General features: G+C 37.5%; 1 protein-coding gene across 1 annotated transcript; it reads left to right on the forward strand.

The window, feature by feature from the left end:
- Positions 1 to 407: 407 nt before the first annotated feature.
- LOC113120492 (GTP-binding protein REM 2) lies at positions 408 to 17,473 on the forward strand. Its single transcript, XM_026290339.1, has 5 exons — positions 408 to 659; positions 1,671 to 1,992; positions 2,586 to 2,659; positions 11,306 to 11,483; positions 16,165 to 17,473. Exons 1-5 carry the CDS (start codon positions 648 to 650, stop codon positions 16,497 to 16,499), a joined length of 921 nt encoding a protein of 306 aa, XP_026146124.1. The 5' UTR covers positions 408 to 647; the 3' UTR covers positions 16,500 to 17,473.
- Positions 17,474 to 18,789: the final 1,316 nt, after the last annotated feature.

Consider the following 18,789-nt stretch of genomic DNA (forward strand, 5'->3'; position numbering starts at 1 on the left):
TATATATATATGCATTTAAAACAAAATTAAAATAATGGTTAACCAACCCCAATCATAAAATGTTTTATGCAAAATTGTAAAAATAATCAAATTGGTTAAAACCAAACCCAATCCAGGGTTCCAATAAATGGAATCTCCAGAGCAGCATTAGAATTATTAAAATAAAAAATACATATAATTATGAACATTAACCATATCGATAAATAGAATATAAAACTAAAATAAAATAGAGTTACGTGGATCTGAGGACTGAGAGAGAGATCCAGAGAGATTGTTAGCACTCAGGTAACAGCTGGAATGAAGAGGCGTGTCTACGGTTGCGGGGGCGGGGCTACACGCTCTCAAATGAAAAGCCACTATTATAGAGACTTAAAGGGACTCACAGGTGTACAGTAAAACGTGAGTCACACAGCGCAGGCGTTTCGCAGAGAAGAGATTAAATATCTACTGTTAAGTCAGCGTGAGAAAAAGGACATTTTTTTAGAGTCACATTGGGCTTCTTTTTTTTTTGACTACAGCCATGTGGATGGCATATGAGTCGAGTGTGTAATGTAACAATCCCCACCGACGCTTGTGCAGTGTTTGACGCTCAGTGACATGACATGGACGGCGGAATGTCTCACTGAGAGCAGATGAACTGAAGAACGATGTCGGACCAGGTAAGATCTTCGCTTTCCCGTGTGTGTGTGTGCGGGTTGTAGGGTCCTTCACAGGATTGGGATGTACACCGGTGTGAACACACCCTCTCTTCTTCTGCAGCCTTTGTGTTGACTTTGTTTCTGTAGAAGTGATTGTGATAGAAAGCATTCCTATGCTGAGACAGTCCTAGATTTACTTCTAATATTATTGTTCAGTGTCCTTGTAATGATAAAAACGGTCCAAAATAGCTATATTGATCATTATAACCACTGTAACTTAATAATATTTGCAAGACATCCTATTATAGTCGAGAAATTATTTATAATCGTAATGGTTTGCCTACTGCTTCAATAATCATGATGATTAAAAATCATATTTTCTTATAATAATAATAATAATTATTATTAAAAGTAACTGTTAAGAGCTTACCTCACCCCAAGCAGAATACTACATCCTATTGTTTCACTGTCTGTCCCTCAATAAAGATTTAAATTAATTAATTACCTCCTTTCAATACTTTAATTGGTTGTCTATGTGTGTCTTGGATGTCTGACACCTGATCAGACGTACAAGGTCCCCAGCAGACCTGCAGTGCTGCGGCTAGATTAATTGCCATATTAATATTGATGCCAGTAGCCCTTGTGAGCAAACATGGTAAACAGTTTAAGAGCTCTCTTGGGATTTTGCTTGATGGAAATAGATGGACGAAGCCCTCAACAGCCCTGAGACTGAGAAAACTCTACGTTCCTTGTATTTTTGGTCTGTTGGGATGTTTATACTGCTCTTTTAGAGCAAGATATGCTTGTTTATGTGAATGGACGCACTGCTCAGTGTTTTGACCACTTTGTATAGAGTGTGCAACCCTAAAGTCCCAGAGGATCACGTTCCTCCCCCCCTTGCACTTGGACTGTTTCTATACCTGTACATTAATTTTAGATATCATAAAGACTGTCATCGTTCTTGATGTTCAGATTTATTGGATGAACTACTTTGCCTCTGAGTTATGTTATTACTTGTCTTCGGTTTCACAGGATTTTGGCTTAAGTTATCAGCTGCGCCCCCCGCTTCGCAGGGGTAGCACCCCCTTGCCAATCAAGCATCAGCTGAGGCGAGAGGAAGCTGTGTCCGAGGATTACGACTGGACGCCGGGACTCGACGAGTCTGCCACTCCGCAAATCAGCATCAGCAATATCCAAGATTCTCCTTCCCCAAAACCGCCACAGCAAAAGTACCACGGACCGCTTCGGATAGTACTGTTGGGCCAAAACGGAGTGGGCAAATCCTCTCTGGCACTTTGCATGGCTGGACTGTCAGACAGATCACTCTCTATAGACTCTGAAACCCAAGCAACCGGTAAAGATTATATTAGTTTATCCTTCTTATGCTCAGCATCAAGCGTCATGATGCTGAGGACTGTACTATTTTTAGATTTGAATTGGATGAAACGCACTTATCACCTTACAGAACCCGAGATCACTAGTGTAAGGTTCTCAGTATTTGATTGGAAAAAATAAAGTGGGTGCCATGAAGGCATCCATCTTATTTCAGGTCTTTTGTCATTTTGTGTCTTAATGAGGTGGGAGAGAACCCTCAGAGTACTGCCTCTGCACAGACACTTTCTGCACAAACAGAGCATGTCATTTACTAGGGGATAAAGAGCCAATCAGACACACAGATGGGTTTTTTTTCTCTCAAGTGTCCTTGTGCATCGATTCTGGCACTGGATAAATTATTGTTACGCAACTGTCTCGGGTCCAATTCTGAACTTACCTTTCAAAACTCCTTTTTGTATTCTTCCCACAGATATATTATTATACATTTGATCTTGTGAAATTGCCAGTTTCAGCTCAGTTGCAGGAATAAAATGAGATGCTAATAGAATACCAGTGATTCCACTCCATGCTTGAGTGTCAGTTCTCATAGAAATGACTTTGTTTGTGTTGTAGATGAGGGTTACCAGCGGCGAGTGACTGTGGATGACGAGGACAGCACAATTTTAGTGTATGACAACTGGAAACAGGTGAGTCAGACAAACACTCTCACAATGCATAAAGCACACTGAGGTTTTCTCGTTTTGGATTGTTTTTGATTTGTATAATTTTTTTTATTATTATTCATTGGTTTTCAGAATTTCTTATAGTGCTTGCAAGGTGGGAGTGTGTTATGATGCACATTAAATTGTGATTGGTCTTGCCTTCCCTGTGTATACGTAAACCTGTACTGCTGCAGATTCTTGTATTCATCTGACGGAAAACAAGATGCATACTTATTGTCATGACAACAGCAAAGTGACTGATACAGCATTTTATTTTTCACAGAACTAAAGTACAATTTCTAAGCTTACCGAACACGATTCTTTTGCTACCTTGTGACTGCAGGTATCTGCTTCAGGAAATACAAATCTTCTATTTTAATGTATTAACTGCAGTGTTTGGGAAGCTATGTGTGTTATATATATATATATATATATATATATATATATATATATATATATATATATATATATATATATACATTTGAGCACATTATTACATAATTTTGGGGTGAATTGTTCCTCAAAAATTGCTAAGTGTTTTAAAAGAATAATTGAATTATACAGCTAAATTTAAATGAACCATTGCATCAATGTAGGTGTTCGGTGTGAAGTTCTATAAATTGTGCAGGAACATTCATTATATGCGAGTTGTTAAGAAAAAAGAGAGGGAAGGATAACAGAGAAGAGAACGGATGCTGAGAAAGATGAGAAAAATCTGCCCTTGACCTTCCAGCTGAGGGGTTGTCTGTTGTTTGTCCTTTCTGTTTCCTTTTACTTTAGGGCAAATTGTTTTCAGTTTCCTGTAATTTGTTCCATTTCTGCTGAGTGTAACTGCCGGGTTTAAAGATCCTTTTACAAGCGTTTTATTTGTACCCTACCCTCAACCAGGTCCTGGTTTCTTTGATATTCCACAGTGAATTATGATCTCTGCTTTACCACTTTAAAAGCCACTTATTTCTGCAATATCTAACATGATGTACTGAATCAATATACTGTGGCATGTATCATTATGCTTTTCAGTCATGATTATTGCATTTGCATTAGTGTGTTGCAGAATTATACTGTTCCAGATATACTGTCAAGTAAAGAAAAAAATATGGCTCTTGCAATATACAGCACAGAACTGTATGTCAAAACATTAATATCGTACAGTGACATTCAAAAGTTTGGAGTCAATACGATTTTCCCTTAATATCTTTATTCAGTAAAGATGCATTAAAAGGGACTGTAAATACTTTTTACATTTGTTATAAATTTCTGAAAGATCATGTGACTAAAGACCAGAGTAATTGCTGTTAAAAATCTGAATATCAGTTTTGCTATCGCAGAAATTAATTGAAATTTAAATATATTAAAATGGAAAACAGCATCTGTTAGGTTGAATTATTTACATTCATCTTCATCTGGGATTGATGCCTCTTGACTAGTTAACTTGTCTCTTCACTTATCAATCACCTTTTCTTCATTTCATGAAGATACAAGCCATTTGACATTGACTCAAACCATAGGACATTCCCAGGGGACAAGTACCAGTTTGAAAGCACCTCATAATTTTATGTGCAATGCATGTATTTGCCTTACACCCGCTCGTATAATAGTCCAAAGCATGTAGTGTGGGTGTATCATCCACTCAGAGCTCTGTTTATACTCTGAAATAAGATGATAATTTCGCCTGGAACTCACAGATGTATCGCAACGATATCATGAGCACATGCTTGTGACTTTTGTATGAATCACAGAGTGTCTTTTCTGTTTCACAGCTGACTAGAAATGATTCAAACACCTTTGAATGTTATGTGATATCATAGGGTTGTGCATATAGATGTTTAGCATACCGAAAAGGAATTAATTTGCCTTTGTAGCCATGTTGATTATTCATATTTATTCAAATCCCTGGTCAGAATTGATTGACTTTGACCAGTCTGTTCCCTTTCCAAATGGTGTTTATGTGTCATCAGATCTCTCCTAAATCAGATGCTGTTTGTTGCAAGCATGAATGTCAATAGTGATGCTGCTATCACAGAATGACTGCAACTTTTGGATTAATTCCAGGGCAGAGATGGAGAGGGAGAGAGCAGTGGCTGGAAGAACTCCAGACTCCCCCCATTCCATCATTTCTCTTTCTCCATCTTACCATTTTTCTCTTTCAAAGCATCCCTCTTTTTCTCCGTCTAACCATCCAGCTGTCTTCCTCAGTGGCACATCATATCACTTGACCTCTGACCTCACCCACTGCGTTCCATTCTATACCTGCCTTGCCCGTTTTCACGTTGCCATGGCTACCAGTGGTTCCAGCAAACAACAGGATCCCAGATAAACTACGCAGTGATTAATGTTAATTTTACTGATGCGGAGGTTCAGCGCTGCCCTTACAGTTTTTAGGTTCACTGATTGCAATCTGTAGCTCCTGGATTGAAGCTCGATCATGAATATTCAGCAGAGGTCTGTCAGTAATGTAGTTACTTCGTTTATTTCAAGATTCAAGTAGGTTGGAGCTGCACAATTGATTCAGTCAAAAGTGATATTTCCCTTGCACGAGAAACCACAAAAGGCTGAAATTGAATTAAAGAAAAATATAGTCTGCAATGCAATGCATACTTCAAAATGAATTGGAGGTGTTCTGTTTTGGCTGTAGTTTACTATACACAAAAACTATATATATATACTATACCATACACAAAACAAAACAAAAAAATTAATAAATCGGAGTATGAGAAATTCCAACAAACCTCTAAAAGCAAACTTAACTCATCGCAGGACATGGTGAGAGAACACAATGTGGTTCGCTTAAGAGTAACTCTATCTACTGGCAGCAGAATGCGGGCAAAACATGACTCTGATGCATGAGGCATTGCTCCAGATTGAGTTATTGCATACCCGTTTGCTGTTTCGCACACTCTTTTGGGTACAAGAGCTGCTTATTCAATAATTGTATGCCTTTTCTGATTTGCTTTGATCCAGGAAGCAGCAAGATGAAGTGTTAAATGCTCATCAAATCGTGGTTTGAATCACAGTGCGTTTAAAATAATTGCAGAATGATTGTTTCTGTCCTTATCCTTGTAGAGGGGACAAAACAGCCTCTAAGCATTTCTCCCTTGTCTGTCTTTAAGGCAAAATGTAAGCATTATTAATTAATGGTACACGTCTTAGATGATTCAGTGAAGGTCAGCAGTTTCCTTATTGTGAAACCAGGTCAATATTTCTGGATGCGGTGAAGATGCTGCAGTAAGTTTTACAGTCTGTTCTGTGGGCTGCAGCCTCATTGTCAACTTACTTTGTTCACTGAACCATGGAGAATTGGAGAGAGACGGTGAATGAACTCATTCTCATGCAGTGCTGCATCAGTAGTAGCTGCAGAGGATGCACGCCTATTTTGGTTCTATAGCAGATTCCCCAAGTTCGCCCAATCAACACCTGACACATCAGCCCAGTTAGAGCTTGGATTAGGCACCGGCATTCATTCACATGCAAACATGCACATACTCACAAATATAGAATCACGCACACCGCCCTGAGTCTAGACGGCCTCGGTTAGGACAGTTAGACTTGAAGTGCTTGCGACAGTGGCCTTTAATAAGTCATTCTCTTTCCTAAAATAGCCGACACACTGTCAGCCATCTTCCGTCACCTGCTCTGCCATTGGTCGGGATTGGGAATTGCATCACATGTCGCTACACCCTTTTCCGTGTTCCAGCATGGAATCGTATTGGCAATCTCTGATCACCTGTGTCCAATACATTGGCCAAAACCTTGCCTTGAGATCAGCATAAATGGGATGTAAACTGGATTGGTTTATTCCAAATGTTAAGCCGTTTTTCTCTTGCCTTTTTGAACGTAATATCAAATATCTAACTGTGTATTATTTGTTTGTATATAATATGTATATCTATTCTAGATTTTAAAAATAGCATAGTTCTATATAGTTACATGTTATATTAAATAAATACCATTGTGTATTATTTCCCTTTTTTAACTCATTTACTCATCCTCGCTTTTTTCCAAAACCTCTTTGTCTTTCTTTCTGCAACACAAGTAATATGTTAAAAGATGTGCACAACAAAAATTTTTTTTTCTTCTTTTTTTCCCCATATAATGAAAATGTCTGCTGACTGAGGCTATCATTCTGTCTCACATCTGTTCTCCGGAACAGCATGAGGGTGAATAAATGATGACAGAAATGTCTTTTTCGGGTGAACTAGCCCTATTAACATTAGTTTCAAAAATAAAACATGCAGCATAGCAAAGTAATGTTGTCATGTCACATTCTACTTTTTGAAATGTTTTACGTATTACGTATATTACATATGCATACTATTATGAAAATAGCAAACAGATGTATTTTACAATATGAACTAGTTTTCCATTCTTAACATAGCCCAGACCAACCCTAGCTCTAGCCAGCCGTGACCATAGCGCAAGATGCTACCAGTTCTTGTTGCATATGTTTGGAATGTAATGAGCTGGTAGACTGGGGCCAATCGGTTTTGCTATAATTAATAGAGTACTTTGAGGTGAAATATTGATGACACTAAGCGGCTCGTATGGTTTTTGTTTACTGGGTATGGTCTATTGTGTGTGTAAACTGACAAGACAGTTTGGAGTTTTTTTTGTTGTTTTGTTTATTATATATTTTTTTAAATAAATGTGTGAAGTATAAGTCTGTTTATCTCACTCAGACAGAGTGTGTAGAGTACTGCTGGGAGCCTTATGCTTAAGTACAGTGTGCCACAGCTCAGCCCTAGTGTCGTTATGGACCGTGAGCTTTGTGTAACGTTCATTAGGGAGATGTTTATTCTTTGATGTTGGTGTGCTTGGCAGAGTAAGCGGGCCTTTATTTCTTTGGAGGTATGTGTGCCCTGTGTTTATAGCAGCAGGATTGGCTTGTTCAGCGGCTGAGAAAGCACTTTCAGATGGGATGGTGTATGTCTGTGTGTGGGCTCTCGGGCCAAATGTGTATGTTTTGGAGGATGGGATGTGTGGACAGATGGTCTGTGGTGACTGTCTGCAGGGGTGGGGACCTCATTCTGGTGCGCAGACACACATTCGGCACACGGTTATGTCTCAACATCCAGTTATCTGGCTCGACCTCTCCCCCCTACGGAGCAACAAATTCAAGTCTCTTATGCACCCCTATTCCTCATATGCATTAATAATTATACTCTGTTTAATTATTTTCTCATATTAACTGCAAAAACAATTATTGTTTTTGGATTTTGCCAATGTAATTTATTATTATTATTATTATTATTATTATTATTATTATTATTATTATTATTATTATCATCACTAAATGTATAAATAAACAACAATTAATGTTATTACATTTAATATTATATATATATATATATATATATATATATATATATATATATATATATATATATATATATATATATATATATGAATATGAATATGATTTAATATTGAATTATATATATATATATATATATGTTTTATATATGTATTTAGTTGAAATAAGATTATTTCATTTAACAAAATAATTTATGTATATTTTATTATGCATATTTAATTCATGTATATATCATTATATTTATTTTATATTATTGCTTTTTAATGTTTGTATTATATTTATTTCATATACTTAATTTTCTCAAAGTTTATCTTGTTTAAAATATGTTTAAGGTGAAAGAAAGACCAAAACACTGATGAATCAAAGGTTTTGTTGTGTTTCCTCTGTTTTGGCTTATTGTCCAGGATCTGTCCTGATTTCTGTGTAATCTGTCTTCCTGTGCAAAGAGGAAGGTGTGTTAGTATAGTATAGTATAGTATAGTATAGAAGGAACACAGTTCTTGGGAATGAGTTTATGGTCTGAGATGAGTTGAGGGATATTTTAATGCCATGTTTTGCCCGGGTTCTAATCTGCATTACGACCTCCTATGAACTCATTTTATTCTCAACCAAAGGCTTAACCACAGTAACAGAATGGAGAGAAACAATTTCAAGGTTTTAAAGCTGGAATGGATTATTTCTGTACCACTATTGGCACCAAAGGGAAATGGAAAAAAGAAAAAAATTCCAAATGATTGTTCATCTTCAGTAGAACGGCACAGCTTGTGAGCCATGAGTTTCCTCTGGACATTGACATGTAATGCTATCCACAGATCTATACTAATTAGAAAACATAAAAAATAATAATAAAATAACAATAATAATAATATTTAAAATGAGCTGAGCACAAATGAACACGTTCATAACTGTTATTGGCAAAAGCTCATTATTTCAGCTCTTGTGTTCCTGTAGCTCAAGCAGTAGAGCATGTTGCTAAACAAACAGATCATGGGTCCTTTTCCCAGGGAATGCTTCGGCTGATCAGACATATACCACAAATGCAGTGTGAGTCACTTTGGATAAAAGCGTCTGGCAAATGCTTTGAGCATCATGTAAAAGATTAATTGTTATTGATTATCGTAAGTTGTGATGTATGATTAATATTGATTTTGAACCATGTAGTTTGTGCATAATTTATGTCCTGATGATGAAAAATAGCAAAAGCAATAACGCCCTACTACTTTTGCTGGTCTATGAGAACAAAAGACTTGTGCGATCTTGCTATATTTTCCATCAATCTTTGTGGAAGCATAAGAATGAAAATATATATCAATAAAGCATCAATGACACACCTAATGTGCATCTTTTGCTGTTTATTTTGTTGAATTAGCACTGAAAAACATAGAATGAAATATAAAATCTTGTTTTGAGAGTCCAACCAAAATCACTTAATGTTGCCATTACCACTAACATGAGCAATGCTGAAATCACCACAGTGTTTCGATATTCAATCATCAGATTGCTTACTGATAATGGTCTCTGCACATTAAAATCAGACTTTACCTTAAGTTACACACTACAGCTTTAAACAACACTGTGAGATTCTGGTGGTAAGAATTATATTCTGTTCCTTTTAATTAACGGTAAGTCTTTTTGCAATATTATAAATACAAACTCAATCTTCCTGACACATACAAGGAGTTCATAACAGTAAATGTGTTTATACAAAAAGCACTGTATTGTGGATTAGTGAGTATGATTTTATTAAACTGCTGTTATAGGGTAAATAATGACAAATAGACCATTTCTGCATCTATTAAGGGTGCTGGATTTAATAATCTAAATCTGCACATGAGGACAAAAAATCTGGCAGGCATATTTGCTGACAGCATGGCAGGGATTTGTGTGTGTGTGTGTGTTTCGTGACCATAATCACTCAGTTTGTGCGATAAATAGCAGTATAGGTACGAGTGTATGTTGCATTATCACTGTAGGCTATAAATTTTCACATGCGCACCTGCCTGTGTGTACTCGGTGCCATTAAAAGCTATGATTTTGTGTGTATATCTGGCCTGGAAAGTGCAGAGAGTGACAGATGGGCCTGTATTGCTGCGGAAGAGCTCGATGGTGTTATTTAGAGACCGCTGTATGCTTTCGTCTTGTTTCTCTGATTAAAAGACCTTTTACTTAGCCCATCCGGCCCCAGAGAGCCGCTCCATCACGAGGAGCACTATCGACCATGTCGTGCTGTCTTCACCATTCGTCAGGATACGTGTCTGCTCCTCAGAAGAGATGACCTCCTCCCCGTGCCCTTCCTGTGTGGGGTTGCGGCAGGTGGCCGAGCCCCCCTTCTCCTCTCTCGCTTCCGCCCCACTAGACTCTTCCCCTCCAGAGAAACTCTGTGTTTCTGTGGCTGTGTGAATCTCACGCTCCAGGGCCGAGTGCGATTGGGCTCGGCTGCAATGTGAATGTTTTCGGCAGCTCTCCAGAGGGCTGGAGTTCGCCTTTGGGGAGTTAGAGATGTAGGACACAGGCTTTCCATCTATTTATCTGTTCCTCTTTCGGATTAGGAGATGAAATGGGAAGTTGTCCATAGGGGACGGAAGCATTTTCTATCTTCTCTCAATTCGTTAAAAATGTAGTGACTGCCGCCCTGTCATAGCGGTCACCTAAGAGAAAGCCAGACTCCGATGTGGCTGTATTTTTGGTGCTGTAAACTGTTTGTGGCGAAGTGCTGTGACGTTCTCGGGGGGTAAACGCTTGACTGAGGCATCTGCTGCCGTTCTGAACACACCTGAGCTCTGCGGTGGCAAAACTAAGAGCTGGAACAACAACAGAGCCATCGTAGACTTGAGGTTATCCTCTTTAAATCCCAGTAATCCTCTTTTTCATGGACACAAACACTCCTGAGCTGCACTCAAGCAAAGACTGTCCTCCTCTTAAGGACCGTTCACACCAAAAAAGATAACTATAAAGATAGTTAAAATTATAACTATATTAGCATCCGCTGATTTAAATGCTTGAGCTTCTTAAAGTTGTGTGGATTCTGATCAGCTGTCAATGTTTTGATCATTTATCACCCAGATAAAATCATCCTGAAAGGGATTCCAATCATATTGTTCCTCTGTGATTGTGGTGTGGGCTTTCTTACTGTCATAGAATTGTATCTTTATCATTATAGTTCTAGTTTATCCTTGGTGTGAGCAGGCTTTTACTGACCTACTGTACCGATGACAATTAATCATCTAATGCTCTGTAACATATATATGAAGCACTGAATCTTCCTGGTTGAGTTATGATGTCATTCGTGCATCTGTGTTTGGATTTGATTTGATTGACAGGAGCTGTCCACCCTGCAGTGTGAGGTGTGCATCCTGGTTTTCTCGTTGACGGACAGGCGCAGCTTCCACCGGATCGCTCAGCTCCGTCTGCTGTTGAGGGAGACGCTGCCGCACACCCCCATCATCCTAGTGGGCAACAAGAGTGACCTTGTGCGCTCCCGTGAGATCAGCACAGAGGGTAGGCCTGTTTTTAATCTAAGTCCTTCAGCTACAGATCCCATAATTCAACTTGATTTGCTGCATAGCTGGCAGAGATTACTGGGAATTAAAAGAATAGGGTCAAATGGAATAATAACATTTTTTTATAGTATATGAAACCTTGGAAACACAAATAGAGAAAGATAGACCGATAGTACTATGCAAATTCCAATTTTAATTCAGAATGCAACTAGACGTAAGGAAAAGGATCAACTGGAATTGGAAATGGAGTTATTAGAATTACACCACTGTCGATTACACTGTGTCTGTAATGGAAACATTAAAGGTGTTAAATTACAGTCAAAAAAATATGTATATTAATATATATATTAAATATGTAATTGGTAAAAACATAGAAATTACTCAATGATACACTGCTGTTGAAAAATTGGGGTCAGGATATTTTGGTTAAAGAAATTAGGATTTTATTCAGCAGGGATGCATTAAATTGATCAAAAGTGACAGTAAAGAGTAATCCGGCTCTTTTTTTTGTCATGCTGAAGGTGTTCCGTTGTAGTCTTGTGAGATTGTGAATGCTGAACAAAAGTCAATGAGAGATTTTCAAACCTAATCTTAAAATTCCCTGAAAGGTATAGCCATCAAATCAACTGGAAAGAGGTGCAAAGGCTGGAATTATCAATAAAACAAAGTATAAATTGAGACTGTATGTTAAAACTGCTATGAAATGGAAGTTGTGACTAATCATTCTTTCTGTTATTATGACGTTAATTTTATTATTCGAAAAGTAAAAATAGGGCTTGCTGTCAAATGTAAAAAAGGGGATAGGTTTAAGAAGACCAAACAACTGGAAAAGTCTGGCATAAATAACCAGAAAGCTTCGCCAGAGGATCTACTTGAAAAATGAAAATGTTAACTTCAAGTGCTTTGAAAATAAGCAGAAAATTGCGGGAAAATAAGAATAAAATGTATGAGCAATTTCAATACAGTAATTGAGAGTACAGATCCTATAATTCAACAGGTATTTTGTACACACAAGGCCCCCTGTGGTCCACCTCTGCCTCTCACACTCGTGAGTCATCTATATTAACCTTGCTGCTGTGACTCAGCTTTTGTCTAAATGCTTCTATCTCTATCTGGCTGTGTTTATATAAAGGGCTTCATGGATTCCTGGCAAGAAAAATCACTCAGCTTATCAGCATGAACAGGTGCTGCTGGGAGATGTGCATTTGTAAAGTGGGCACATTGGCCATTTAGGGCTGATATGGAATCTAGATTAGCTTTGCTGGTGTTTTCTCAGCAGGGCCGAATTTAGTTCAACTGCTTAGTTTCTGCCACATCATTTCAAACAAATGTATTTCTTTACCTACAATGTATCTGAAAAGGTCTATTTAAAAACTGCGTTTAAACTACCCATGCATGGGAGGATGGTTGCTTACAATTTTAAATTATATATTTATACATTTATATATGAATGTTTGCGGAATTTCAGTTAAACTCAGTTAAGTTAAATATGCAGTATTCAATTTTTGTTTTATAAAAAAAAATGCATTGCTCAAAAACTCTAAAGGGGCAAGTGTAAACTGGCATAATGCATCTGGCTGCTTTCAGTCATGCTTGCATCTTTCTCTCTCTCTCTCTCTCTCCTCTTTTCTTCTCACCTGTTTGTCATGCTTGGCATATTTGGGACTTTTTTTTTTATGTTTGCTCTGTATTATCTCTCACCCACAATGTGCTGGTGTTACTATCTTTATGTGTGTGTGTGTATACGTATGCCAATGCTGGTGCATGCACTCATATTCTCTCCCTCACACCTTTCTTTCTCTAATTCTCTCCTTCGCCTGCGTGGTGAAGTGAACCCCCTGTGCTATGTGTTTGCAGGACTGTGATAAGGAGGATAAGGAAAGAGGACAGGGAAGCGTAGTGTGTTGTAATCATTTTTGTAATGGTGTGCAGGCACTTTCATGTATTAGAGCTGATAACACGATGGTTCCACGAGAAGGACGACATCAGAGGTGCTCTGTTCTTTTGGAAAATTACATCTAGTATAAACTGTATTCTTATGTTTATTTCACTTTGCTGTTCTTCTATCATAATTATAAACAGCAGGGCAAAGTAATGGCAAATCCAACATTTGAGGCTATATATACACACACACACATTTATATAATTCTATAATTCAGAATAGAATGAATTCGGAATTATCATGTGACACTGAAGACTAAAGTAGTGGCTGCTGAAAATTCAGTTTTACATCACATGGAATAAATAGAATTAAAACAAAATATTAAAATATATAAAAAAAATATTAATAATGATATTAAGTTAAGAATGATAATAGTTTTTTTTCTTTTTTTACTGTTTTATGTGATTTTAGCTACAGATACAATATTTAAGATATCGTTATTTTCAGATTTTAGAGATGATGGTCTATTGCTATTCATGCAAAGCTGGAAATAGCTGCCTGAGAATGTTACAGAGTGCATTTAAAGAGACTTTGATAGCACACTTCACATCTTCAGTACGTTGCTGCACAATTTGAATGAATCATTCATGTCAGGGGCACAAACTGTGTGGGATGAGTTATGCTCCAAAGTTTAATACTTTTAAGCTTAGGGGTTTGTTCAGATCTTCAACCTCAAGTAAGAACGGTATACAGAAGATGGGTGTGGCAGGGAGGAAAGGACCTTGTAGGAAGTTCAGAGGACAGTTATGCGGACACATCTGTGCTCAGCACATTTATTCCTCCGGGTGCTGTAGCCAGTGTGGTCATCGATATGGAAATCTTTTTCTGTCTGCATCTATCTTCCTGTCTCTGATACGAACACACAAGCACATACTCACTGTGTACTCAGCTTCATGTAAATGGGTTTAATTTACATGGTGTATTTGTGAGTCCGTTATCTGAAGCTGACATTCAAGCCTTGTTTAAACAGGCTCACAGACATTGGACGCGTACATGCTGTAAAGTCAAACTGACTTAATCACTGAAATAGAGATGCCCAACCTTATACTGAGTCTATACCAATAAACAGAATTTACAACTCCGAAGGTTACTACACGCATGAGGTAAATCTCCTGTCTGTTGTGTCAGAACAAATGGGTTTCCTTTCTTTTTTTTTTTATAGATATAAGTGTCCAATATTTAATAGGGGTCATATCTGATGTTTTATCCTTTATTTTTTTTCCCTTAAGTCTTTTTATTTGTCCCCACCTCAAATCTCACATTCAATTTAACCTCTGTCCCTTATCAATTTGTTATTTTTGGCATTTTATCCTAAGCAACTTTGGCGTGTCTGAATTATGTGCATACACACATGCAACACATATCCTGAAGTAGCATATATATATTCTATTCATGTTTTCCTTGTGAACCTGTCACAATGTAAACATTTTTAAAAAAAAAGGTTATTTAAAAATGTGCTATCAACAAATAATATAATTAAATAAGCTTTATTTGCTATTGTAACTTTAAGACCTTGCTTATGTAGCCTAGTGGGTTTGCTATTGGATTTAATCTAGTTGCCACTGCTTCATTCTACAATAACAGCCTCTTTGTCACAAACCAGTGGCATATTCACAAAACAATCCACGCTGAAAAGTGTCACACAAACTGTTAAGTGTCACACAAAAGGTTAAATCGAAATTATCATGGTAAAAATAAATATAAGTCACTTATTTCTATAGCTGTAATCTTTCAAAAGGATATGATGCCAGGATCAGCACAATGTTTGGTTGGGCTTGTCATTAGGTACACACTGTACCGACTTTAATAGTGACTGCTTATTTTGGTACAAGAATAACAAAATAATACTGAATATTACCATCAACTTATTTTTATTTATTTAGTTTTTTTTATTTTATTTTATCTATCCTTCTTCATCATTACTTTACCCTGTCAGGCCAGGCCAAGTTGCTGAACACTGAATAGGCGTAGTTGATGTGGGTGGTCATCTGTGAACGTTTTCATTGTTGTGCTGTCAGATTTCTGAACAACCTGCCTTGTTTCAGTGTTGTTATTGTTTTTTTTTAACTCGAGCTATTAATTATTAAGTCAATTCAAATAAAATTGCATTAAATTAAAATTGTTTATTATTAGAACTTTTCTCATTTTCGTTAAAGTGCTTAAAATAAAACTAAATTTAGGCTATGAAACTATTTATAAATAAACCATGATGAAAGCAGATAATAAAATTACTAAAATGAAAACTAACGAATGAAAGCTAACTCAAAATATTCATAAATATAGTATATACATAATACTAAAATGACACTTTTGAACTGAGGAAAAATTAAGTGCTAAAGTGAAACTAAAATATTTTATTTTACATTTTTCATGATACAGCTCCCTACAAAACATGTCATCTCTGGATAGGAATGATAAATGTTTTTTTCAGTTTTCTCAGTCTCCTTCTCCTTGTCTGATTGTTTCTTCTCTCAGGTCATGTCACACATCCACAATGGTGCAGTCTAGTCGACATCTAAAGTGATCTAATTCAATCCTGTCCACACACCTCCGAACAAACACACCCACACATACTGTACAGCGAGCATTTAGCCTTTATTTCTCTTTTCCTACGGCCCCTCAGTCCCACTCAATTGATTCAGTTATCTTACGCTAATCTGTGTTGATATGACAAGAGATTGTCAAACTCCATCTGTGTCTGTATCACTCAACCTCTCTCTCTCTCTCTCTTTCTCAGAGGCGCACTCCAGTGCAATGATGTTTGGCTGCCTGTATCTGGAGCTCTCCGTCTCTCTGGACCACCACACTAATGACCTACTGGAAGCGGCTGTGAGAGCAGCCCGGGGCCACAACCTGGGACCCGGCTGGACAGAGGGGTCCCCCACAGCGGCCCGCCGAGAGAGCTTGACCAGCAGGGCCAAGCGCTTTCTGTCAGGGCTCGTTCCACGCACCCACCTCGGCCGAGACAGGGACAGGGAGGGCGGCAGAGACAGAGACCTCAGCAGACACAGAGGAAGCAGGATGCTCAGGCAGAAATCACGTTCTTGTCATGACCTCAGCGCTCTGATGTAACCGAATGACAAATGACAGAGAGCGAGAAGGAGAGGAGGTGTTAAAGGAAGCTAGTGAAGGGCTTGAAGAACTGCATGTAAGATTGACAGGTGAGGAGATAAGAGACAGTGTTGCTGCACCACTTCACAGAGGAGATAATTCTCCGGAGATATTACCTAAACTAGTATGTGTGAAATTAGTTGTTTATACCAGTCTCTCAGTCATTGAACGTGACAGTAGTGCAGCGAAACCTAGCAGTATATCCTGCCAGAACATGACCTTTTAGGTTGCGAGAGGCCTGTAAACAGACAGACCGACCCAAATATAGCACCGGATCTCAGTGTAATGAGTGTATCATGCTGGCTGTGGCAGGCTGTTAGTGGTGATAAGGTAGCTCCTGTAGTAGAACCATGCTGACACAGCACGGATGCAGAACCGTAGTAAAAATCCTGTTGTAATATAAAAAAAACCCCTCAAAACAAAATGTAATGCCCATTGGCACAAAATACGATGCATTAGTTAATGCATGTATTCAGCGTTTTAGATTTTCTCTTTTCTTCCTCTTCCTCAATGATAGCACATTTTCAGGTTTAGGGAAACCAAATGTTGATGCGGCTGCACGATATCAGATTTTAAGATGTTAAACATTTTGTTCACAATTGGGGATACTCTTTATGAGAACCAACTAAATCCTGTAATTCTTTTTCACAGTTGTCATAGGGCATATTCCCAATGTTTTTGACCCATTTAAGGACTACAAAATAATAATAAATAGGATTTTAATTTGAAATAATTTTTTAGTATTACTATAAACTTAGGATACTGATATTTAAATAATTATTTTTCAAGTATTAAACTATCAAGCGTTTATTTTGGTGGTTGCCACTGATGAGCACAGTGTCGTGGTTCACTCTGAAACGTGCAGTGCATACATTTATTTAAAGGGTTAGTTCACCCAAATAGACAATTTAGGCAATAATAACTTTCCCTCATGTTGTTCCAAACCCGTGAGAACTCCTTTTATCTGTGGAACACAGTTTAAGATATTTTAGATTTAGTCCGAGAGCTCTCAGTCCCTCCATTGAAGCTGTGTGTACGGTATACTGTCCATGTCTAGAAAGGTAAGAAAAACATCATCAAAGTAGTCCATGTGACATCAGAGGGTCAGTTAGAATTTTTTGAAGCATCGAAAATACATTTTGGTAAAAAAATAGCAAAAACTATATTTTTATATTTTTAGTTATATATAGTCTTCTCTTCCGTGTCTGTTTTCAGAGAGAGTTCAAAACAAAGCAGTTTCTAATATCTTAAACTGTGTTCCGAAGACGAACAGAGTTCTTACGGGTTTGGAACAACATGAGAGTAAGTTATTAATGACATAATTTTGCTATTGGGTGAACTATCCCTTTAATTAAATTAAAGTCCTAGCAATTTGATAGTATGAGTATTGTGATATTCTTTGGTGCAATTATTTCAATATATCCTGCAGCCTTACTGGTCGACTGACTACTTATCAGAATAATGTTTATAGTGGTTACGGCTCTGAGTAAACACTTGTGTCCTAACCAGATGTAGTCTTGTGTAGTCCAGACAAAAAAAAAAAAAAAAAAAAAGAAATTCTTGTAAAGTGACCTAAAACAGTTTTTTACACACCATTAAAGGACCAGTTTGAAGTAAATGATACTGTAATAATAGACTGCTATGTAAAAAAAAAAAAAGGCAAATAATAGAAAAAATTGCAGATGAGAATATATTTGCAGTTTTATACACATTTTTATGGAAGTAATGAGATCACGTTGCATTGAGGGCTGGGCTATTTGACATTGCAGTCAAGAAATTAAAACCAAGCAACTGACAAAATATTGCTCTACGCCATTACATCTGTTTAGGACACAGTGTTAAATCACAATGTGAACTGAACTTGTGACGACTCTTTCAAACTAAATTATTCTTGAAATACAATGTTTAGTGATAAACATCAGGTTTATTGGCTAACCTCTTCCAAACAACGGATGTGTTGACTCCTGAATGGGGTTGTTTCCTAATGCACTCTGTTATTGCAGAGGCATATGGCACCCAAGAAATTTGCTTAGAGATTAATCGCAAAGCAATGTGCAACATATGGGGCTGAATCAGCGCAGAACTGCGGAGGAGTGGTAATGATATTCAAGTTTTTTATTGTTCTGGTATAAACAGCCGGCCAGTTGCAGTAATTGCAAATTTTGCCTTCAAGGGCCTTGTTTACAAGCGGATTTAACACTTGCTAAAATAGTTTGCATACGCGGTTTCTGTAGCATGATGAACGATTTCA

This window comes from Carassius auratus, chromosome 2 (genome assembly GCF_003368295.1).
Source record: "Carassius auratus strain Wakin chromosome 2, ASM336829v1, whole genome shotgun sequence".
Taxonomy (NCBI): Eukaryota; Metazoa; Chordata; class Actinopteri; order Cypriniformes; family Cyprinidae; genus Carassius; species Carassius auratus.